At 41.8% G+C, this 24,939-nt stretch overlaps 1 protein-coding gene across 3 annotated transcripts in view; it reads left to right on the top strand.

Moving 5' to 3' along the window:
• Positions 1-13,944: 13,944 nt before the first annotated feature.
• ASAP1 (ArfGAP with SH3 domain, ankyrin repeat and PH domain 1) overlaps positions 13,945-24,939 on the top strand; it is an 85,598-nt gene continuing 74,603 nt past the window's right edge. Inside the window, exons 1-2 of one of the 3 annotated variants that reach the window (XM_063299691.1) lie at positions 13,945-14,065; positions 14,827-14,956. In XM_063299691.1, the coding sequence (XP_063155761.1) occupies positions 14,831-14,956 (126 nt within the window). In that variant the 5' untranslated portion in view covers positions 13,945-14,065; positions 14,827-14,830. Of the gene's footprint in view, positions 14,066-14,602; positions 14,957-24,939 lie in introns of those variants that run through there. The other 2 variants (XM_063299692.1, XR_010067678.1) reach the window with 2 other exon arrangements.

The raw sequence follows: 24,939 nt of genomic DNA, 5'->3' as shown, positions 1-24,939 counted from the left end.
ATAGGATCTCCATCCCTGACCCAGATTTTTCTAGATGAGTGAAAATGTTAGGGCAAATATATAAAAATTCCCTTCTCACCCCTAAGCGTGGTGTGTGTCTTCCTCTACCTCTGCTCCTCTGCCAGAGGCCTGGGAGTCTGAGGGTTCTGCTCAGGATCTCAGCTGTTCCCAGCACTGCACTCTTCTGGACAGAGAGCTCAGATGCTGCTCCTGGGATCTGCTGGAGCCCCTCTCCCAGCTTGGGAGTCACAGCCCTGAGTGCTCCTACCACCACTGGGACCACTTTGGTCTTCTCTTTCCACATCCTCTCCAGTTCCTCCTTCCATCACTGGTCCTTCTTCAGCTTCTCATGCACCTTCTTCCTGATGCTGTTGTCACTTGGCACCACTACATCTATCACCACCACTGTCTTCTGGTCCTTGCCTACTACCACTATGTCTGGTTGATTGGCCAGTACTCCCTCTCTCTATACACACACACACACACACAGAGTGTGTGAGTATATACACACACACAAACATATACATGTATACACACAAACGTTTGTGTGTGTGTGCATGTATATATATGAATCATAAGGTTGGAAGGGACTGCTTTATTATACTGTTCTCTACTGATTTACTATAGCCATTAATAATTTGCCATCTCTGGAATTATTGTTTTCATTAATTTTTTCTCTGTCATAAATAAATAATGCAATACTCTTCGTTTTCTTGTAATAAAATGAATTTGCTCTGTGAGAAAAGAGTCTTTTTCTGAAGCAGAAGTATCAGAAATAAAAAACAGACTTGGTGGGGGAGGGGTGGCTTAAGGGAGAAAATCGAAAAATAAGTAGATTAAGATGTTTAAAGTCATTGTTTTTAAAGTTCATCAGATAGATTTCTAGCTTTAGAATATTTCTGGAATAATGACCAGTAAAAGGATCAGAGATTTGTTTTTTTAAGTGAACATTAACTGAGGAATAATGGAGTACCATTGAGATAAAACTGCTCTCCATGATTTCCTGCAAATATGGATAGAGTGTTAGAGCTTTGGAAATGCAGAAGGAGGCCAAAATTTAGTAGATATATAACAATTTGAAGAAACAGCAAACATTTTATCCTGGTTTGTACATTATGTTAAGCTATGGCTTGTCGAACCATGATTTAAATGATCCACAACTGGTTGAGCTCGTGCGACATGCTAGATCATGCCAAAGTTATGCAATCGGCCAAGCCAGATTCAAACAAACCACATTATGGATTAATCTAACATGCAATTCCAGCTTCTGGAATTTGAAACAATTGCTCCAACGTGATTTATCTGGAAGAACTTTTGGAAGATTTTACTCTTGCAAATAACAGTCAACGATCATATTGCTTAAAGTTAGGTATTATTATTATTATTTCATCCAACAAACTTTACTGGCTTTACACTGGTATTTTCCAATGATTTGGGTTTTAATCAAGAGCCTCGAAATCATGGCAGTATCATCGTAGTATTAAGAAATTCCAGTCAAGGTGGACTTTTTTGCCAAGTCAGGAGTGTCAACGCCAGTAAATTTAAATGTTTCCAAATATTTGGCATGGCTTCAAGAGTTGGTATTACAGATGACTTTTTCTGCGGAGTCAGCTATATTATTATTATTATTATTATTATTATTATTATTATTATTATTATTATTATTTGATAGTTTTATCAGTTGCCAAAGGCCTTTTGAAATGAGGAACTAGGACAGAAAAGTGATTCAGTTCCAACAATCCCCTTATTTTCCTTCCACCCCTGCCAAGCCCACCTCCTTTCCCCTCCACCCTCCACCCCCCGCAGCTCATTATTCATTTCTGATTTGCTGCCTTTTCGGTTTCTTTCCTGGATACAGCAGTTCCAAAGTACATGCCTTATTGCTTATTGTTCTTCTTGCAAATCTTGAATGCCTTAATGTGGTTGTCAGTATAACTTGCTCTGGCGTGACAACTTCAAAACACAAAGGCAAAACTGAATCAGCACATAAATCAGCTTATCACGTGCAGCTCTGGGCTGAGCTTCATTTTCAAGTTCTGAGTCCCCCCCCCCCTTCACAACACTCTTTTGAGACAGATGGTTGAAAGCAGCCTTGGAAATAAGATGTTCACCTGCTAAGACAGTAACTTTCAGGTGTTAATAGCCCTTTAACCTCACCACTTAAACACAAAACAACAGTTTCCTTTAATACATTTTCAAGGAGAGTGCAAAGGGATAAAAATATTTCTCCCAGGCTCTACGCTAAATGACATTCCTCTGATTCTTCAATAGCTCCCACTTCTCAAGAAATTTCAACTAGGTAGTGGTTTTTGATAAATGCTATGGAAAGTGTAGAAGGGCAAAAGCATATAATAGCATTAACTGCATTGTTGTGGTGGTTGTGGTTGTTTTGGGATAGCTTCAGATTCCTGCTGCTGAATTTTTCACTTCCACCAAGTCTATCTGTATCGAGTTTGGGGGCATAGAAATATTACTTTGGAGCTGAGTATTGCAACCTTGGAAGTTCTTCCCCAGTTTAGATTTTAATTAGAATTGGAGAAGAAATCAATTCCTCCATGTCCCCCACTGTGTGCCTACCCACTTCTCTTAGCTAGGTATAAGGGATGGAAGCCGGATGAGGGGTTGGTGTCAAGTCCTGTGGTGTTCCAAATTATATCGGTGGGGTGTGATGGAGTTTGAGATTTTTTTTAACTTGCTTTCCAAATTTGGGGGGGAAATTACATGTTTTCCATACTACTGGTGAGGCTAGCTGTAGAGTTCAACTCATCATTACTTTTTCTAATTTTCCAATGAGGCTGTTGGGCTGAAGTTGCCATCATCCCTAGCTGGTCATCTCTACCCAGCATGTCCAATGGCCAAGGATGCAGGGGACATGTGCTCCAGCAATATCTGAGAACCAAAGATGGAAAAATTCCTCTAAACCTTTCAGTCTGGCATGTGTTGGATTTTTCAATGTTATCCTCTCAAGATTCCAAACAATTAGGCTAAATGAGGATTGAAACTCAGTACATATTCTGAGTCCAGTCTGCAATTCTTAACATCACTCTGGTTTCCAACTTGCATCTCTGTTTCCATAAGCACCGTCCTTCCTTAGACCTAGCTTTTGCAATCTTTCCAGTTATTCTTTGGTCTTCTTCTTAAATATCTTTTCAGCCTCTACTACACACTCTTAATCCCAGCAGATGTCCAGCAAGAAGACTCCTTCCACTCCCCAGCATTAGCTAAATGTCATCTATCATGGGAAAACAATAGTCTTCTTTTGCTGTGCTCCATCATATTAATAGCATCTCTTAATTTAAAATGGGTCTTTTATTCATTCCCATTTACCACTTGAAAATTCTAAAATTGACATTGCGGTTCCTGAAATAGTTTCCTTTGACTTCTGTATCTAACTGTAAGCCCAAACCTCTATTTCACCACCGGCTCTTCCACCCGCCTCAACAACACTGTGTCATGTTCCCCGCTGCAAGGCATATGTGCATCACAACGGGGAACATGCACATTAGGTAAGAGGAAGGGATAAGCATAATCCCTAAATCACTCAAGCACCCATATCCAGAAGGGAACCCCCAACACAATAGATAAGCCCTTCAGACCAAACTTAGCACCCATAAAGACATAAGAGGAACGCCTTCCCATTCCCCCCGGGGATGCATTCACACCTCCCTCAGGCACGCATGTCCACAGAGGAATATCCAACATAATGGGAGCGCCCATCAGACAGGAATTAACGCCTATCAGAAGATCGGGGAAACACCTTCAGGGGACGCCCCCGGTCCGGACGAAGACCGGGAGACAAAGGAGATTGCCGGGGTAGCCCATCAGCTGACGCATTGCGGTCTCAAGCACCCATCCGGTCCTGGCCCGAGGGTGGAGAAGCCCAATGTCCGCCAGCAAAGTATAAACAGGGCACCCTGTCACCACATAAGGATTCCCGTCTTTCTCTTTGCACGCACACCGTTCAAATAAAACCAGAAATCCTTAGACCTTCTAAGTGAGTCTGTGTCTTATTCAGAGCGTGGCTGCCCTGACACACTGATGGTATTACCTAGTTGAGTAATTAATCCTCTGCGAGCAAACAGCCAAGCTCAGAGAGCACCAAGGACTCCACAGTTCAACCCCGAGCTACAGATATTCTCTTCTTTAAGAATTTGCTATATTAAAAAACTCTTTCCCATACAAAAACAGTATGTGTATATGTTTCTTTTAATATGTTTGCTGTAACATTTCTCTGCACTCCCTAAGGGCAAAGGAAATAATTATTTCTCCCCTCTAAAATAATTTGGCTTATCTCTCCCTCTTGAAAATACTTTTTTCAAGTATAAGAAGACCACCTAGATACTAGTATAGGCAACTTAGTTGAGATGCTGGTGGCAATAGGAATGTTGAGGAAAATGATCACGTAACTTTTGGATTTCTTGATTTCAAGGGAAAATGAAATTGAATTTAGTACAGTGCATCTCTGGAGATGTGAAGGAGATTTTAATAAATTTCTAGTGATGGTTAGTTGAGCTCCAGTACAAGAGAAGCTAATGGGAAGAAAAGCTTATGGGAGATGGGAGTCCTTAAAACAGGACTTACTAAAAGTACAACAGCAACAGTTCCAATTAGGGAAGAAATAAAGGACAGCAGCAGAAGTCAACATGACTGCAAAAAAAGAAAAAAGAAAAAGCTTAGTGAAGATCCATAAACAATAAAGGAGATTTTACAAAGGTAGATCAAGGGACAGAAGCTAGGACTAAATTAGCCAGAATTCTTGCCCCAAGGGACTGGTTTGATGATGTCTGAGAATCTCTGGCTTAAGTAGAGTTGAAGCATATGGATGGAAGAATGACACAATTATGCAAAACACGCGTCATCTCCTAATGGCAACAAGAGAATGACCTGCTGGGCAATTGATTGCTTGACCTATATGAAATGAAATGGATGGCCCCAGCTGAGTCTAAGTGAGCAAATGAATTACAGTTTCTTTCCATAGCCTGGGATTGACATTAATGAATATTACCACTACCATTAATTTTTTTTCTGTCTTCTGAAATGGAATTACCTAACACAATGAGGTCAAAGGGACATTTCAAACAGAGTCAGATAAATAGATCTTGATACCAGGCATGTACCTGCTCGCCTGTTCTTTTTACTACTGGTAAATACTCAATTCATGATCCACTGTGCTTGATGGCAGCCTATACAAGTTGTGCAACTGAGCCCACGTGGGGTTTAATAAGCTTCCTAGTTTGATGTCTGCAAATTAAAAATGAACTTGGGGATCCCATGTTAGAGTGGAGCCTGTTGGATGGTTATATGATCGTTAACTGGTGCATTCTCTGTATGCTGGCCATTTTTTTAACTTGTTTTTAATTTAAATTGTGGTTTTATTGGTTATTTTTATGTATTTTGCTCTTATGTATTCTGTTTTATTACGCATGCCACACAGAGTCACTATGTGACATGGGCGGCTATACAAATATGATAAATAAATCCCTAACCAAACATGGGAAGCTATGCCCAGTTCAGTAGATCTCAAATTACATAATCCTGTCCTATGCACTGCTGCAACGGGCCCTATAGATATATTGACCAGTCCATGTGTTCTAGGAAGATCTTAAAATCTTTACCATACATATTGTCCCCTTGTTGTGTACTGACCTCCAGCTGATACCTTGACCCACAGCCTAATGCATTAGTTCCCATAAAGTACTAGAGAAATTGAGTATTTTGGTGAAGCTCTATTTTGGCACAGGGAGACTTATTCCAAGTACAATTTCATGAAATCAAAGCCAACCATGATGCACACTTTCCTATCAGACAGTAGATTGCAGAAAATAAAGAGAATTTAAACATACAATCTCTGTATGCTGGCCACCATTTTGTTTTTTTACTTTTTAATTTAAATTGTGGTTTTATTGGTTTTTTTATGTATTTTGCTTTTGTGTTCTGTTTTATTATGTATGCTGCCCAGTTACACACAACGCTGGGTACAAAACACTTGAAAATATGTTGTCTTCCTACTGTATCATCTCCTTTCTAAGCTCTTCCCCACCTACAGAGTCACCAGTTTAAATTGATCATCTAATATGAAAATTTCACCTATTTCTTGAGAAAGTACTGATATACCAACGTGTAAAAATGGATTAAAATGTGTTGTTTCTTAATCATAATTACCTTATTCTAAGGGCAAGTTATAATATGGAAATAAAACATGTAACATTAATATCCTAATTTTATCTATTTCAAATCAGACTGGAATATTGAAATGGAAGATACTTTCCTGTTAGACTTTAAGAGTTTAAATAAATCTGTTAAACCTTCTGACCCTTTAAAACATCCTGCAGTAACAAAAGTAAACTATCTTAAACCTGTCAAAACCAGACTGATTTTCCAGATGTAGCATAAGGTGATGGGCAGGGGTGTCTAAAGGAAGCCAAGAAAGTCAAGATGGCAGTTACAACCAGGGGGTCACAGCTCTGCCCTTTTAAAATATATGTTGCAATATAGGTGAGAAAGGGCTTTGATTGTGTGGTTGTGGCTGTCATCATGACTTTTTTTGACCCTCCCCTGCAGACACCCCTGATGGTGGAGATTGGATGGGTAAAATGGACTAGTATGGTAAACAGAGCTGAGATTGGCCCATTTGTCTTCAATCTTGTTCCTTTCAGATGTATTCGGGATACCACTCTCAGAATTCATGACCAGCATGGCCATTTTCTGAAGGTGGTAGTCTTAATATATGGAGATGAAATGAGACATGACTTTTCTCCCCCTTCAGACAAAACTGCATACCAATGTTAGACTAAAATGTGATTGCCTCTGTTTTGGCTTGACAGGTTATGCAAAACATAGTCTATGTCATTTTCCTTTCCCAAGGAATTTGGATATGACCTACTTTAGCATCAGGGCAGATCAGCCAACAGCAGCAAATGTGGGAGAAGAAGTCAGAAGTGGCATGAATTAGGTTATAGAACTTAAAGGTTATAACATAAAAATGCATTCCTGGAGAGACTTGGTGGGGGCACAAATGGGTGACGGCTATGATTTCTCGCCGAAATATGAGGACTCAATATGAGAATAGGCAGCCACATCATAAAAATGTTCAAAATGATGAAGGCTGACAACCCTGAAAAGAATTATGAAGCAGCAGAGGCCAATATTGTTGTGGGCTGTGGTCACATGATACAGTGAGCCACAAACAAGCCAACCAGTTTTTAACCTAACATGTTTGCATGAATCCAGCCCATGTTTATGGTCAAAATTTATAGGTTAAGTATGGGCAGGTATGGTATGCAGAACTTTAAAAAGAATTATATGAGACAATCCATAATACAAAAGAAAGTCAGGTGTTCCTTTGGCTGCGACCACAACAACTTAACTAGATCAGTTAAACACTGTGTAGTTGCAGTGCCTTTATGCAGAATGCTGGGCTTGTTTACTTTTACACCTGGTTGTTTGTTCAGTGGATTGTGTAAATGCAGAAAATGGTAGATTCAGTAACCAAATTAACCATGTGTGCACAAATTAACTGTGTACACACAGCAGACCTTTCTCACCAGAAAACATCCTAGTAGAATAATCGTAAGACTGTGGCTCTCGTTACATGATATATTAAACCACAAAGAAGCCAAACACACTTCAGCCTAATGTGTGTTGTGAGCTCAGCTGAGTTAAGGGCTCAGCTATCACACTAACCAAGAAAACTGGAATAATTGAGTAAAGGATGGTTAATAGGTACATCTACAGTATTTTAGCAAACACAGCTGTTGAGAGAGTCCTTTTTGTTGTTTATTCGTTTAGTCGCTTCTGACTCTTCGTGACTTCATGGACCAGCCCACGCCAGAGCTTCCTGTCGGTCGTCAACACCCCCAGCTCCCCCAGGGACAAGTCCGTCACCTCCAGAATGTCATCCATCCACCTTGCCCTTGGTCGGCCCCTCTTCCTTCTGCCCTCCACTCTCCCTAGCATCAGCATCTTCTCCAGGGTGTCCTGTCTTCTCATTATGTGGCCAAAGTATTTCAGTTTGGCCTTTAATATCGTTCCCTCAGGTGAGCAGTCTGGCTTTATTTCCTGAAGGATGGACTGGTTTGATCTTCTGGCAGTCCAAGGCACTCTCAGAATTTTCCTCCAACACCACAGTTCAAAAGCATAGATCTTCCTTCTCTCAGCCTTCCTTATGGTCCAGCTCTCGCAGCCATATGTTACTACAGGGAACACCATTGCTTTAACTATGCGGACCTTTGTTGTCAGTGTGATGTCTCTGCTCTTAACTATTTTATCGAGATTGGTCATTGCTCTTCTCCCAAGGATTAAGCGTCTTCTGATTTCCTGACTGCAGTCAGCATCTGCAGTAATCTTTGCACCTAGAAATACAAAGTCTTTCACTGACTCTACATTTTCTCCCTCTATTTGCCAGTTATCGATCAAGCTGGTTGCCATAATCTTGGTTTTTTTGAGGTTTAGTTGCAAGCCAGCTTTTGCACTTTCTTCTTTCACCTTCATCATAAGGCTCCTCGGTTCCTCTTCGCTTTCAGCCATCGACAGAGGTATTTCCAACAGGGTGATGCCAGCATCGTATACCAAGAAAAGGCTCTCGTTAGGCTTTGCTGGAATCTGCATGTGAAGATTTCAAATTACCCTTTGTTTTACTGTCCAGTCCCCAAGTGGCAAAAGGAAAATATATTCTTAGTGCCACCCAAAGGGCTGTACCTTTTCCATCTTTGAGCCACGCCCTTCCCAGAAGCAGTTCAGCCTATCTTGAACTTTCTTTTCTGTCGTCCACGCAGTGGACTTTGTCTCTGACTCATAGCTGTACTATGGTAAGAATCAGCTTCTTCGTGCCAACGAAGCGTAAGCAAGCCATCTCGTGCCAAGTTTAATTAAAGGCAGGGATCGGAGCCAAGTCCATCCAGAAGAGGTTGAAACAGAAATATGGAGAAAATGCAGAGATATGGAGATTAAAGTGGAGGACTCCAACCTGATGTTTCCTCCATCTTCTCCAAGTGTTAAGCATGGGGCAATGAAATTTCAGTTAAAGTTCTTACCTCTTGAACTTCAGTTTTTTTTATTTAGCCATATTTGTATTTTGCAAGGGGGAGGGGATGGTGGTAAATCTCCCCAACTGCAAGTCCTCTGCCCAATTGCCACAGCTAGTCCACAGATGAAACACTATCAGTGCATTGAAAGCAATAGGAATTTTCCCAAGAATAAAGCTATTTATTTAATGTCATTTGTGCAAGGCATACCAAGTCTCAGATTTGAACTATATTACGCTGCTGATGGTTTAAACAGCACTGTAATTATCGGGACCCAGTGGTGATGAATTATCTTGCTGCAGTGGAAATCACTTTCTTCTCATCTGAAAACTGTGTTTAAAATGAATGGGTCACTTTGCGGTTCATAGTGGAAGGTTCAAAACAGCTAAAGCATCTAAAAAATTTCAGGGCTGCTATTGATTACACCCCCGCTTGGCCTTTATATGACGCCTTAGAATGGAACATTGGACTTTCCATGAAGGTCCATTTGCTACAGAGACAAGATATTCTATAGTGGGATATATCTCCCTCCTGCTTGCTCCAGAGATGGTGAAAGGAAATACCTACTTCTGAGTTTTGGAATGACAAATCAGAAAGTGAACTCAAAAGGAGAGAAAAACTTGAGAAATGTAGGAACAAAGGAGAGATGCGTTATGTTATGAATATGTGGATATATATTATTCCCCTGGATTGGACTGATGCCCTCTCTCTCTGTAGAAGAAAGAGCTTCACAGGAAAGCCAATGCACAGGATGTCCAGTGTGCAGAGAAGACAGGGCATCCTACAGTGAAACACAGCAGAACTGTCACTGGGAGAGGGATCTTAGTCCTTGCTAGGAATTATTTTCTGCAGTACTCTCATGCCAGAGGGGGTTTTGGCCAAGTTGTATGAGTTAAGCTTATCTTATTTGCTAAAGGAGGACTTGGCAGCTCTGTAGATCTCCTAGTAGGCCAGGAGTGTAGCTGGTGGCTGGCTATGCTTCTCCAATGGGATAAAAGCCACAACTCCTTGTGAGGGCAAGCTTGTTCTGAGTTTCATAAGCTAGTTTGGAGATCATGGTTGAAGAGACTTTGTAGCCCAGGTGGGGCTTTTGGAAGGAATCTAGACACCATATGAAATTCTGAATTCCCCCGTTCTGCTCAGATAGATCTTGATGGCTCATCTGATGTCCAGTTTGTGCCAATCCCTCTATGACTGGGTTGTGGAATTAGGGCAGAAGGGAAGAAGGATCCCTCCCTTGCTCCAGTAAAAGATCAGGTTAACATTAGACATGATGGCTGGAACTAGGCACAGAGCAATGGTGTGTGGATGATACAAACTCTTGCACCATGTCCTTATTTCTAACATACAGGTAGTCTTCGGTTAGCGACCATTTGTTCAGCGACTGTTCAAAGTTATGACAGTGCTGAATGAGGGGACTTACAGCTGGTCCTTGAAGTTGTGGCTGTCGCAGGGTCTCCATGGCCACACGATCGCAATTCAGGCACTTGGCCACCAGCTCACAATTATGACAGTCGCAGCATCCTGCAATCACATGATTGCCATTTGCCGCCTTCTTTGCCGGCCTCCTACAAGCAAAGTCAGTGGAGAAGCTGGCAGGAGGCTGCAAATGGCAATCACGAGATGTCACGCTTAATGAGCATACAGGATTCGCTTAATGACCGCAACTGGAACTGCTGTCTTAAGTCGGTGTGGTCACGTGACATCACACTTTACAACCACATTGCTTAGCGATGGAGTTCCTAATCCCAATTATCATCATTAACTGAGGACTACCTTTATACACAGGAAAAGGTATGGCATTTGGGAATGCCATTTTTCATGACAGATGCGGTGAGGCTGACTCACACAAAGACTTGAACAGGCCTTCTAATTAGGGCTTATAATACTCAAGGTCCAGCGACGGACACCAGTGGATAGTGATTGGGCTTAGGAGCGAAGCTCCCCTGCCTGAGAATCCTCTATTCTGTGTTGGAGGATCTTGATTTTCCTGTTGGGGTGGGGGTTACTTCCCTATCTTTATTTATAACTGCCATGAGGTCAGTTGCATAATGACCTATTTTTTGACAATTGCTAAATACCTGTACTGTTTGCAACACTAAAGCCATCTCATGTTCCCTGACATCATACTGGCAAAACAATTACTATAGTCCATCCCTTTATACTTGCCAGAATAGTAACTTTTAGGACAGAACCATAAAACAAAGCAAAACAAAAATCTTAGAATCTATCCAGCTCACTGTTATTTACACCAGCTATGCTGTGGGAGGATTATGAGACTGGAAATCCAACAGATCCAAAGGTTACTAAGTAGTTGGCACTTTTCAGGCAGATTTTTCCCAGATCTACTTAGAAATGCCAGAGAATGGGATTAAACTTGGGATGTTTTTCATGCAAAGCATGTGCTTTACCCCTGAGTTACAGCCCCTTTCAAATTTGTAATTCCAAAATAAGAATATTTGGTGAGTCTAAATCCCACTGAAATTTGTGGGATTTCAACATGTTTATGATATGTTTAAATTATAAAGTACTTGTCATTCTCCAGATTCCAACCTTAATGATATTTATGAAAGTATAAAGAGATGCCAGAAAATGGGATTAAACCTCCCTTTTAGTTTATTAACCCTGGAACTATTGAGCCATACACATTTTTGAAAGGACTGAAATGGGGAGGGAAAGAAAGTTAACCAAGGACTATGATGAACATAAAGAGGATTCCTATAGTTGCAGACAGAACAGGAAGGGTAGAAGGAGAAATAAAACCCTTCAGTCTTTTCCTTTGCATTCCTGTCCTGTGCTATATTGCTCTACAAATAGTCTGCATGTAAATTAACTGACATTCCAGGCAAACATGTTTGATTGAAAATCCACTGGGGAGTATAAAATGAGGGATGAGGAAGGCTAAATTGCCAAAGAGAATTTGAGGCACTAAAATAGCAGGAAGGGAAAGAGTTAAGCAACACCCCTCCTTATTCTAATTGTTCTTTCCGGATCCTGTTGTGGGTAACGTAGTTCATTCCTTGTGCACATGAGCCCTAAGAGCAACATATTTATTACAAGTGATATACATTGGTTGGTGAAAACACCATCCCTCTGGTTAGCTCACTTTGTGTGTAAAATAATGCGCAAGAGATGATGGGAGGTCATCTTTCACACATACAAAAACATACCCATTTTAGCAGGGGCGAGAGGAATTCACACATACACTTAAAAAGAAATCACCATATGTTAAAGCCACATCAAACAGTACATTTCACTAGGGGTGAGGCAAATATAGCTCATGCCTCCTTCATACCTATGGCACTAACATGCCTCAGTTACACCTTTTTTTCCTGCAGTTTCCTCATGATGTTGCTTCATCATGTGGTCAGGCCACAAGTCATCCTTAGCTGTGCCAACATCAGAGTAACGTTATCCCTCTTCTTCTAACACCATCCAAGGACAAATGTGTAAAATCTGTTTTAGATTTTCTCTTGGCTGGAGAGGATTGATTTGAATCGCTGATCTGAATCAACGATTGATTTGAATCAATCATGCCAACCTAGTTTTCTGTGGAATGGGTGCTGTATCTGCTGCATTCTGCCAATTTCATAGCTTCCCCCTCCTGCTCCAATGTCTGGAACTTAGCATGGATTCATTCGTGTGGAGGGTAAGGTGTGGTCTTGTGGAAGTGGTGGCTCATTGGTTCTTCCTCTTGGTCTTGGGTGATCCATGCTGGATTTACACCATCTTGCAATCTCCTCCAGCAGAACCAGCCCAACTTTTCAAACTGGCACAACAGCCACATCGCCCTCACGCAGGTTTCTCCCTTTCGGTTGGGCTTTCCCCAATGGGAGGCACCTTTCCGTCCTGCTCTTACTCATCAGCAAACGCGACTGCAAGCAAGGCTGATCTCTGCCTGCCTTTTCCTCGGATCCCTTTAAAATTCTTTTAATTCAGCTCAGAAGAGGAGATCCAGCTGAATGTACCCTGTCCTCCACCCACCATCAATGGAACAAGTTTGCAGAGGAAATGTGGGTCAGTCTTTTTTTTTTTAAGTGTGGTGCAAGGAAGGAGAGTAGGTAGCTTGTGGGCTTTTCTTCCTCCCAAATATGCATGTTTGTTTTTAAGATTTTCTGAGATCTCACCCTGGAGGAGTGCATGTTTGTGTTGCTTCCCACGAGCTGTCCAAGCCCCTCTTCTCTACGCCTGATATTCTCCTTTCCCAAAGACAAGCAACACATGGTTGACCGGGAAAAGCAAAGCCAGCGTGTCCTCTTGGCGGCTTTCAGCAGAGTCTCCCTCGCCTTTTTCCCTAGGCAAAGTCCAGCCAGACCGGTGACATTTCCATTGGGCTTCCTGGCAGGAAGGGGAAAAGGACTCCTTCCGAGCTCAGCGTCGCCGCCCTCCCGGAGCCAGGGCTGGACCACAGCTGGGGCTGGCGCGGGCACGCGCACGGAGGAGGCAGAGCCGCTGCTGCTGCTGTCCCCCGCGCGCGCGCCCGCTCGCGGCTTGCCAGAGTCCCGCCGCAGGGGAAGGGGACGAGGCGCGTGCGCCGGCCACTTCCTTGTTTTCCTCACGTGTCCGCGGGGCGCGGAGGAGGAGTGGGCGGGGCGCGTTGATACCTTCGTCTCCCCTCTAACAAAAACCCACCAGGGCGCATGCGCCCCTGGAAGTGTCAAGCGGGCCCGAAGGAGGGTGCGCCTGCGCGTTGACGCCCGCGCTCTTTCCCTGACCAACCGCCCCCCTTCGGAGTAGGCGGGGCGGGCAGGCAGGCAGGCAGGCACGCGGGTGCGTGCGTGCGTGTGTTCGGCTGCCCTCGCCCGCCGGGTGGTGGAGGCGGCTGCGGCAGGCGGCGCGGGAGCGCGCGCGGAGGGAGGGCGGGAGACGCGCGTCGGGCGGGCGGACGGACGGCAGGCTCGGTGGTGCTGCTCGAGGGGCGCAGCCGGGCTCTCCTTTCTCCTGCTGCCGCTGCCGCTGCCGCTCTCCCCCTCGCCTGGTCCCTCCCCCCCCGCTCCAGCTTGGGGGGGCGCAGCGGAGGGGCAGAGGGGGCGCCTGCTCAAGTTAGTAGCCCTCCGGGGAGAGGCGGAGACCCTCCTGCAGCAGCCCCGCGGGGGGGGGGTCCCTCCCTTGCAGAGCAGCTTCCCCCCAGTTTCCAGGGTGGGGAGCGCGACCCGCGCCCAGAGGGAGGGACGGGCTCCCCTGTTGGGGGTGGGGGGATGCCAAGGGGCCGGTTCGCGCCGGAGAGGGGCGACGTCCACCTCGGGGCTGGGGGAGCGCCCCTCCCTGTCCTGGGGAGGGCAGGCTGCCCGCCCCTCCCCTCTTTCCTGCGGCGGGGGCCAGGCGAGATCCAGTGGCTTTCCGGGGCTGGGAGGGATCGCTTGGCATTTTTGCAAGGGAGGCGTCGGGGGGCATGGCTGGAGGGGGCGCTGGGCTGGCAGCTTGTGGGCAAAGTCTGGGGAGGTGGCCGGGCGGTTGGGGCGTGCCTGGGACGCGCCCGGTTTGGGGACACAGGCTGCGAGATGACCTGAGCAGCTCGTGCTGACTTTGGACGGGAGGGGGGGAGAGTGGGCAGCCGTGCTGGGGAGGCAGAGGTGGCCCAGGGGAGATGCCTCCCCCCACCCCTAGTTAGTGTAGGCTGTTCCCGGAAGGGCATCCTGCCTCTCCTCTGTTTCCAGCAGGCACCCACTGCAGTCAGGAGCCCAACTGGGTCCAGCCTCTACAGCCATGGATCCGATCTGGTCTGGTTGATGCCCTGCCTCGTGTTTAATGCTCTCCTTGTCTCCTCTTTCTTCTTCGTTGTGGTTTTCCGTCCGCTGGGCAGGATCATGCCGGACCAGATCACTGTGCCGGAGTTTATTGCTGAGACGACAGAAGATTACAATTCCCCAACTACGTCCAGTTTTACCACCCGGCTACAGAACTGCAGGAACACAGTCACGCTGCTAGAAGAGGTACAGTAAATCAGTATTTGTCCTCTCTGTTTTGGCTGCCGGTGCTGCCCTGCGTTCTTGGTGACGATAATGTGCGTGCTCTTGGGCAACAAGGGGGTACAGGGCTGCTGCCCCTTTTGAAAGGCTTAGATGCCACACGAAGCTGGATGCTCCCTCTTCCATATCCTGCTCTTTATTTTGCATTCATGATGACACTAGGGGCAACAGAGGCAGGATTGTTTGTCCATATAATTACGCAGAGGAAATGGTTGTACGGAATGAATGAAGCTTGATGTATCTTTGGCACAGGTGAAACAGTGGATAATTAGTGGCAAGGACAAGCAGTAGAGGAAATGGCTCACAAATGTGGAAGCCCAGCAAAGTGACTGATGAGAAGTTGGAAGATGATGACAGGGAAGTAGGGGAGACAGTAAAAAAGGATGCAGGGTCGCAGGTTGTTTTATGGCAGCGCTAATGTGCTCAGTCTAATCCATTTTTCTCAATGTTAAATGTCAAAAGCAAATGTACGTGTGTCGTTCTTAACATCTGCAAAATGTATGCACAGAATGGACTCTTTAAATGCTTCAGAGTAGAGACTGTTTTTCAAGAATGCAGAGCAGATTTATAGAAGACACGTCTGCAATATGAAACGAAACTAATATATTTCATTTTTTCTTTCATTATGTGTCATAGCTACATAATCCCTTAAATTGTTATCCCAGCATCCTGCAGTCACTGGTTAACACTATAGAATTAATGTAGTATTTCACAGGCGTTGTTTAAATTATTGCTGGCAGAAAATGTTTTCTGGCCTTCTTGAAATAGAGCAGCTTTAATTCCCTGACACTGCGATTGCGCTGATAATGCTCTTGCTTCAGGGAAGATAAAATGACATTCTGAAGGATTGGTGGTAATTGTGTCCCTATTCAAAGAAGTCTTGCTTAAAGCAATTTTAATGTTGTTAAGTAATTGGATAATAGAACCGAAGGGTAAAAACAATTGCGCATGAATGTCTTGTTGGGGGAGTGGCGTTGTTTCAGATTTGTAACTTTTTACTCTGCTCTGATGGTTTGATAGTTTTTGCTGCGTAAATACGGTTATGTACAATTTCCCAAATAATGAACGTAGCCAATCAAATGCTCCTATCAGCGGTTCATACAGCTTGAGAGATCAGTATGTTAGGGGGGTCACTGTGTTTGATTCTACAGGGGGTCTTGAGCCCCTTTTGTTGGCTCTTCCAAGGTCTTTTGACTATGTTGGCTCCTGAATCATCAGTTCTCACACCCACTTTCAAGTCCCATTATGTCATCTTCCAAGCTTCCTTCTGAAAGGGTTTGGTAAGATTTTAGATAAAAGAAAATCAGAGCTTTGCTTGCAGTTTGACAAGAGATAAATCACTCCGACTGCTGCTATCGATCTCTGGGTTTCTTATCCCAAAAAGATGTGAATGAGGAATTGCTCTCTGTGATCACAAGTCATATGATTCTCTGTCATCTTGCCTGGATCCGGGTGGGGTAGCAGCTAGAATCTGACAATGCAGGACTTTTTCTGGGTGACCTTACAACTGTAATAAAATGCCTTTGAGGACTGTTATCATTTAGCCAGCCATTTTAAATCCATTTGTAACTGTGAAATACGTTGGCATTTGGGAAAAGACAGTATGTTACTCAAGTAAACACTTTTGCCAGACAAAATGTATTTACAGTGGCCTTCTGTTTTGGCTACATATACTTTATGTATCAATCTATGAAAACTTACGCTTAGTCTTTTACTAGAATTTTTTTCATAAGATTATTCTACCGGGTGAAGGAAAGAAACTGCTACAGTTTGGCTAAAATGTGTTATGAAAGAATTTTCTTTAAGGCTGCAGTCATAAGCATCTTGGATAAAAGTAAACTCTCTTGAAATAAATTATATACAACTATTATGTCAGCATGTATTCAGATCTTGGGAATGTTCAGAATTGTGAGTTTAGAGAAGGGCTAAGTTAATTCTTTTTGAGGATAATCAAAATAAACATTGTTGGACTAACCCAGTATTTTTCAGACTAGGCAACTTTAAGATGTATGGACTTCCAGAATTCTGGAAGTGGAAATCCACACATCTTAAAGTTGCCAAGTTGGGAATTCTGGAAGTGGAAATCCACACATCTTAAAGTTGCCAAGTTGGGAATTCTGGAAGTGGAAATCCACACATTTTAAAGTTGCCAAGTTGGGAATTCTGGAAGTGGAAATCCACACATCTTAAAGTTGCCAAGTTGGGAATTCTGGAAGTGGAAATCTACACATCTTAAAGTTGCCAAGTTTGGAATTCTGGAAGTGGAAATCCACACATCTTAAAGTTGCCGTGTTTGAGAAATACTGGACTAACCAGTAAGGATCAGGCCTTTGTTCCATGCCTTCTTAAAGCAATTTAATACATTTCCTTCCTTTGGTTAATCATTGAATCAGTGTTCTTTTTCTTAGTAAGAATGTGACAAATATCAGTATTTTTTTAATGTTTTATTTTCCCCACTAACAAGAAAGCAGAGAGATGTGACTTTCTTGTTTCTATGTCATAACAAATGGAACGAAGGGAGAAATAAAGGAGCTAATGAGATTCCATGGTTTTACTGATTGTAACTTCGTTTTTTGTCTAAGTAACAAGCCAGATTGTATATGCTTGGTATTATAAAGCATATAATTAGCATAAACATAAGCATTATAAAGGCTTATGATTTTTTTATAACTTCTTAAGAACTTAATTTTTCTCTACTGGAGAAAAGAATCCACAAAATGGCCTATTGAAAACTGTTCAGTGAAATATTTGAAACAGAAATAGTTGCAGTTGATTCCCCCCCCCCAAAAAATTATGTTTTTAAGAATAATTACCAGTATCTTTTTCAACATAAAGAGTTCTAGATCACCAACTGAAGGCATGTTGGGGGGGAAAATTATATATGTGTGAGTACAATACTTTTATATACTGTTAATAATACACGTAATTAGTCCAGGAAAAGAAATTTTTTCAGGTGCCCTGTGTTTATATTCTTATATCACCAACATTATTTGAACATACTGCTAAAATACCAAAGATCTTACCTTGAATAAGGATAGTGTAAGTTTAAATGGCCGAGAATGATGGTCTATTCTACTAAAGGTCTGCATTTTATATAAAGTTTGCTCAGTTGATACAACATGGAGGTCTGTGATGAGTATTTACAAAGGTACCTCGGAGGTACTGTGGGTTTGGTTCCCGACCACCATAATAAAACAAGTCACATGTCTTTTTTGGTTTCCCAGTGCATATAAAAGTTATGTTTACGCTATACTGTAGTCTATTAAGTGTGCCATAGCATTATGTCTAAAAAAAATGTACTTAATTTAAAAAATGCTTCATTGCTGAAAAATGCTAACCTGTTGGAAAAATGGTGCCAATAGACTTGCTTGACACAGGGTTGCCACAAACTTTCAGTTTGTAAAAAAAAAAAAAAAAAGCAATATCTGTGAAGTGCAATAAAATAAGGTCTGCCTGTATTGGACATCTCTCTATATGATTCACTGAGATGTCTCAAGGAAAAAAAATTGATACTGTTTTCTCTGGTACTTTCTTCCATTACTGTGGCAGCACTGGCTTCTTGGAAGTATTCTGATGCTCCTCTGACCTTGAGTTTGAAATTGAGCATTTTAGAGCTTCAAAGAAGTCAGCCAGCATTTTGAATGGAACTGGACCCAGTATGCCAAGATGGTGACAGCTTCTTGCCTATTTAGGTGCATTTAGGGCCAATTGCCTCCTTTGAAGATATTATTACCAAAGCCGGTAATCCACGGTATAGACCAGTGTTTTTCAAACTTGGTAACTTTAAGGTGGGTGGATTTCAACTCCCAGAATTCCCAAACCAGCATGGAGAATTCTGGGAGTTGAAGTCCACCCATCTTAAAGTTGCCAAGTTTGAAAAACACTGGTATAGACTGTCCATGCATCAGTGATGGGTGGCTCTATAAATCAGATGGATGGATGCGTGCATTAATAACATGACCAGTTTCAGGTAACTGAGGAGAGGTATCCAGAAGACCAATCTGTTGTCATTGATAGCAAACATGCAGAGTGTGGCATTTGAAATGCTTTCCATTCCCTTAATAATAACTTTGCTCTGGGCCACGTACACTCACCAATATTCTGAGCCACTGCCTAGCTGTTTCTCCTATAGGAATGCATTGGGAGTTTTTTTTCTGGATTTCTTTCCTTGCAGCTCCAACCTGATCTAGTCTCTTTCTCTAACTTGATCTTTGTTTTGTTGGCTTCTACCCCAACACTGAGAGCCTGTTTGGTGTAGTGGTTAAGGCATCGGGTTAGAGACCATGAATTCTCGTCCTGCCTTAGGAACAAAGCCAGCTGAGTGACCTTGGCCAGTCCCCCTCTCTCAGCCCTAGGAAGCAGGCAAGGGCAAACCACTTCTGAAAAACCTGCCAAGAAAATTGCAGGGACTTGTCAAAGGAGTCTCTGAGAATCAGACATGATTGAATGGATAAAAAAAACAAAAACCTGACCCTGCACCAAATTTGGCCCCATTTTGTTCAGTTTCGGACAGTTATCCTACTGATGGACAGCCCTTTTATGTACATTCTTTCCCACATTCCATTGGGTTGGAAAGAATAATTACAAAGAGTACCTCCTTGCAGAAACCGGATTCAGGAATTTAGGGTTGTTTTTTTATTTTTGCCATCTTGTATCTTATTGGGTCATTTTCTGTTGCATTTTACAACAGTTTCTAAACTTAAATGCTTGAATATTAAGCACAACTAAAGCGTGACATTCAAATTGTCAAAACAGGATAATAAAACATTTGTTTGAATATATATTCATTCCTGGTAATTATCATTATGCAGTTTGATTGTGTATGTGTATATGTGTATGTATATTACATTACACTACATTACATTACATTACATTACATTACATTATACTATATTATATTTGATTATAGTGTAAATATAATGTGTAGGAATCCTGCTGAATGTGATCAAATGCCCATTTAAGAGAGTATCCTGTTTCATAAAATGTCCGAACAGATGTTTTTGGGAAATCCACATATAGGACATGAAGGCAGTACTGACATCATGACATCTTTTTTCAGCTGTTTCTGGCAGCAACTGGTATTCAAAAGGCATCTGAATATAATAGTAACATATGATTATTATGAATAGTAGATATTGATAACCTTATCTTTCATGATTTAGACTAATCCTTCTTTCAAGCCATCTAAGATTGTGACCATTAACATATCCTGCTGTAGTGAGTTTTCATGAATGAATTGTGTATGACCTGTGTATTGTCTTGTTTGTGTCACTTATTAGATGATCCAGGGTTCTGGTATTGGGGTGAGAGAGAAAAAAATCACCAAACTTTATACACATCCATGAATTTTCTACTTGCTTGTGTTTGGGTCAACATTAAAGCCTTTTCCCATTAGGGAAAATGCACAACCCTTGGATCACTTTTAAATTATTATTGAATTAATACTTTTTTAATCTCCCTTTTAAAACTGCACTGACCAGGACTGTGTAACAAGTGTGACTGTACCATATATTTGTCTAAAGGCTATTTAATATGGGCAGTTTTATTTTCAAATCTTAAGTGAAAATTAAGTAACCTTTTTCATAGGTGGTGCACATTGGGTTGATGTTGTCCTAGACCATTCCGCCTTGACCATTGCATCTTTTCTCTAATTAATCCCTATTAGCTCAGACTGCATAGTTGGTGTATTTATTTTTCCACAGTATGCATAACTCACATCCGGTTACTTTGAATTATTCATTTCTTTCAATAGCCTATTTGTCTTCCTTATTCTACTTATTTGTTAGAGTTATATGCCAGTTTTCCTCCAAAGCTGAAGGTAGCATATATAGCCACATAAATAGGCTTAAAATACTAAAAGATGTCATGATTAATTGACATCACAAAAGCCAGTGGAAAAATATTCTGTCACAAGCCTGTAATATTGTTTAATATTTATTAAAACATTTTTAAAAAACCTGAAATCCCAATTCAGAGACCATCTGTAAGTCACTTATGTTGTGGGCCCCACTTGAATACATTGAATTTAGAGCAAAAAGTAGTGTCATGCAGTCTATGAAGAGCTGCGTGGGAAACTGTTCTGGAAGATTTTAAGCTGGACTCAATTTCATCAAAATCATGAGGGGAGCTAGCAAAGCATATAGCTATGGTAACTTTCTCACCTTTGGGCCTGATTGAGAATGGGAAACCTGTAGATGTTGAAAGTCCATGAAGATGGACCTTCAGATGTTGAAGTTCTCACTCACCAATAGCCAAGCTTACCAGGGGCTATTAGGAACTGCTGTTAGCAATATCTAGAGCAGCTACAAGTTCCCCATCTCAGTTGTACTGGTTGAGGCTCAACAGATGGCATTAAGAGTTCAGATTTATGCATTATACTAAGCTATAATGTGGTTTGGTTTAGTGTGTGGTCTGTAAATCATGGTTAATGGAATAACATATTGTATGAATCCAGTCAGTTGTCCTGAATTTGAGAAACAGTTATAGAAATCAAGGCCGAATGTGGTATGTGAACTCAGCCATAGATGTGTTTTGGAATTCTCTTACCTAAGAAAAAGTGAAAATGTGGTTTTCCCAGGAATTTTTTTCTGATGAATAGCTTTTAATCCTGGCTTTGAATTTGCCCTTCTTGTTGATTCTTGGTCAAGTTCTGAGCTTTGGTTAAAGCCACGGCTTTTTGAGTTTGGGGATTAAAATAATTATTAACTATTTCTTATGGAAGGGAAGCAGAGTAAGTGCTTAAACATTTAAAGAAGCTTTAAACTTGTAAAGAAAACATGAGGGGAAAAGCTCCACAACTAAAAATATTTTCTTAAATGCTTATTATCCTGTTGACAATAAAAACCATACTCTAGTTTTCTTTTTGAATTCTGTGATTTGTGGCATGCTTAGAAGAGAGTAGAATCAGGGTGTTGTTGAAAACCTACTGTTGGTATAACGACAAGCAACTGCTTTTGTATAAGTTAAGTAGTTCTTGATTCCATATTCTGAGGTGTGTCAGCCATGCAAGCACAGTAATATAATCTATGCCCAATTTTTCTAACTGCATGGAGATACAGTATTTATGCAGTAAACAGTGCATACAGTATGTGTACCAAATGAAGATCATGCGCAATCATGTTCTTACTGCATCGGCAACAATAGTTAATGCCTCATCGTTTGAGTGATTCAGTATAAATTATTATTTTTGCATACACTTCAGAAGTAGTCCTATTAGTATGCTAAATGGAAATGATGTCTTCCTTAAACTAGTGTAGCTTGAATGTTGTAAAGCTTGAAACTACATACAGTAATGGCTTTAGGAATCAGAGAATTCAGTAGCGAATGCTGTAGAGTGGATTTACATTGTACAATACTTACGTCCATTGATCTTTATGACCATATTTGGTTGAGACTTGCTTTGACATTTTTCATTTAGAGGTGTGTGCACATGAGTGGTGCGCACATGTGCCTTTAATCACTAGGTATGCTTGCCACAAAGTTTGGCCTTGAGATTCCATAGTAGTTGAATAACATAATGCAAACTGGATTGAAATTCCACATGGATTTTACTTGAGGATTTTGGCAAATATGATTTTGCAGTATGTTACTGTAATTAATATCTCTATCCTACAGATGTAGAAGTGGCAGGAAGTAGATCTATTGTAAAGCAAGATAACCCATAACAAGTTATGGGCTGAACATTTGGCTTGAACTTTTTTCGGTGTAGGTACCGTACTTGCAAGAATTGCGTAGGAGTAATGGGTTGGTTTTCCAAAGTTCTGTGTTCATGTGAGTATTTTCCTAGCATTGTGGTGTTAGAGGGTACAGCCAAAAAAATGGGATCATGATGCTTAGATGATGATAAAAGGACCACTTTCGTATAACTGAGATTTAAATATAACTATTCATAGTTAATTATATATTTTTTGATTATAACTTCTGGTTCTAAAACCATAGTTGTATTTAGGGATTTGTTTGACGTCTGTTTATTTTTTTAAAATGTAGATGTACAAGAAGAAAAACATAGCATTACTTGAACAAAGCATGCCTCCCCACCCATGATCCCAGTTGAATTCTTAAACAATGATTTAAGACTGTGGAAATGTGTGTGTGTGTTTGTGTATGTATGTATGTATGTATATGTGTGTGTGTGTGAATGAATGAATGAATAAATAAATAAATAAATAAAAAACATGGTAGCATATGAACTGCTTGAAACTCAGCTCCTCTTTCCAGGTTTTGATATGTTGCCTGTAGTAGTTTTTATTTTATCCTACTGCTTGTGGTCAAATGCTAAAAAAAAAATGTTAATGCCCCATGCATGTGAAGAAGTTTAAGCTGAACATCCAGCTACTGTATTGTTAGGAGAGAAAGCAACTGGCTGCAAAATAAAAGTGAGTGTAACTGGGCCAGAATCTCTACTTTTTAAAAATGGGGAATGATTCCTAATTAGGGCAACAAATAGATGTAGGGGACAATTGTTAAGTACCATTATGTTGTTGTTTATTTGTTTAGTCACTTCCGACTCTTCGTGACTTCATGGGCCAGCCCACGCCAGAGCTTCCTGTCGGTCGTCAACACCCCCAGCTCCCCCAGGGACAAATCCATCACCTCTAGAATATCATCCATGCTCCTTGCCCTTGGTCGGCCCCTCTTCCTTTTGCCCTCCACTCTCCCTAGCATCAGCATCTTCTCCAAGGTGTCCTGTCTTCTCATTATGTGGCCAAAGTATTTCAGTTTTGCCTTTAATATCATTCCCTCAAGTGAGCAGTCTGGCTTTACTTCCTGGAGGATGGACTGGTTTGATCTTCTTGCAGTCCAAGGCACTCTCAGAATTTTCCTCCAACACCACAGTTCAAAAGCATAGATCTTCCTTCTCTCAGCCTTCCTTATGGTCCAGCTCTCGCAGCCATATGTTACTACGGGGAACACCATTGCTTTAACTATGCAGACCTTTGTGGTCAGTGTGATGTCTCTGCTCTTAACTATTTTATTGAGATTCATCATTGCTCTTCTCCCAAGGATTAAGCACCTTCTGACAGTCAGCATCTGCTGTAATCTTCACACCTAGAAATACAAAGTCTTTCACTGCCTCTACGTTTTCTCCCTCTATTTGCCAGTTATCAATCAAGCTGGTTGCCATAATCTTGGTTTTTTTTGAGGTTTAGCTGCAAGCCAGCTTTTGCACTTTCTTCTTTCACCTTCATCATAAGGCTCCTCAGTTCCTCTTTGCTTTCAGCCATCAAAATGGTATCATCTGCATATCTGAGATGGTTAATGTTTCTTCCAGCAATTTTAACTCCAGCCTTGGATTCCTCAAGCCCAGCATGTCGCACGATGTGTTCTGCGTACAAGTTGAATAGGTAGGGTGAGAGTATACAGTCCTGCCGTACTCCTTTCCCAATCTTAAACCAGTCCGTTGTTCCGTGGTCTGTTCTTACTGTTGCTACTTGGTCGTTATACAGATTCTTCAGGAGGCAGACAAGATGACTTGGTATCCCCATACTACTAAGAACTTGCCACAATTTGTTATGGTCCGCACAGTCAAAGGCTTTAGAATAGTCAATAAAACAGAAATAGATGTTTTTCTGAAACTCCCTGCCTTTTTCCATTATCCAGCGGATATTGGCAATTTGGTCCCTAGTTCCTCTGCCTTTTCTAAACTCAGCTTGTACATCTGGCAATTCTCGCCCCATGAATTGCTGAAGTCTACCTTGCAGGATCTTAAGCATTACCTTACTGGCATGTGAAATGAGTGCCACTGTTTGATAGTTTGAACATTCTTTCGCGTTTCCCTTTTTTGGTATGGGCATATAAGTTGACTTTTTCCAGTCTGATGGCCATTCTTGTGTTTTCCAAATTTGCTGGCATATAGCATGCATTACCTTGACAGCATCATCTGGCAAGATTTTGAACAGTTCAGCTGGGATGCCGTTGTCTCCTGCTGCCTTGTTATTAGCAGTGCT

Source organism: Candoia aspera, chromosome 3 (assembly GCF_035149785.1).
Source record: "Candoia aspera isolate rCanAsp1 chromosome 3, rCanAsp1.hap2, whole genome shotgun sequence".
Taxonomy (NCBI): Eukaryota; Metazoa; Chordata; class Lepidosauria; order Squamata; family Boidae; genus Candoia; species Candoia aspera.
Note: the sequence above shows the minus strand (reverse complement) of the source record. Positions and strands in the feature narration are given on the sequence as shown.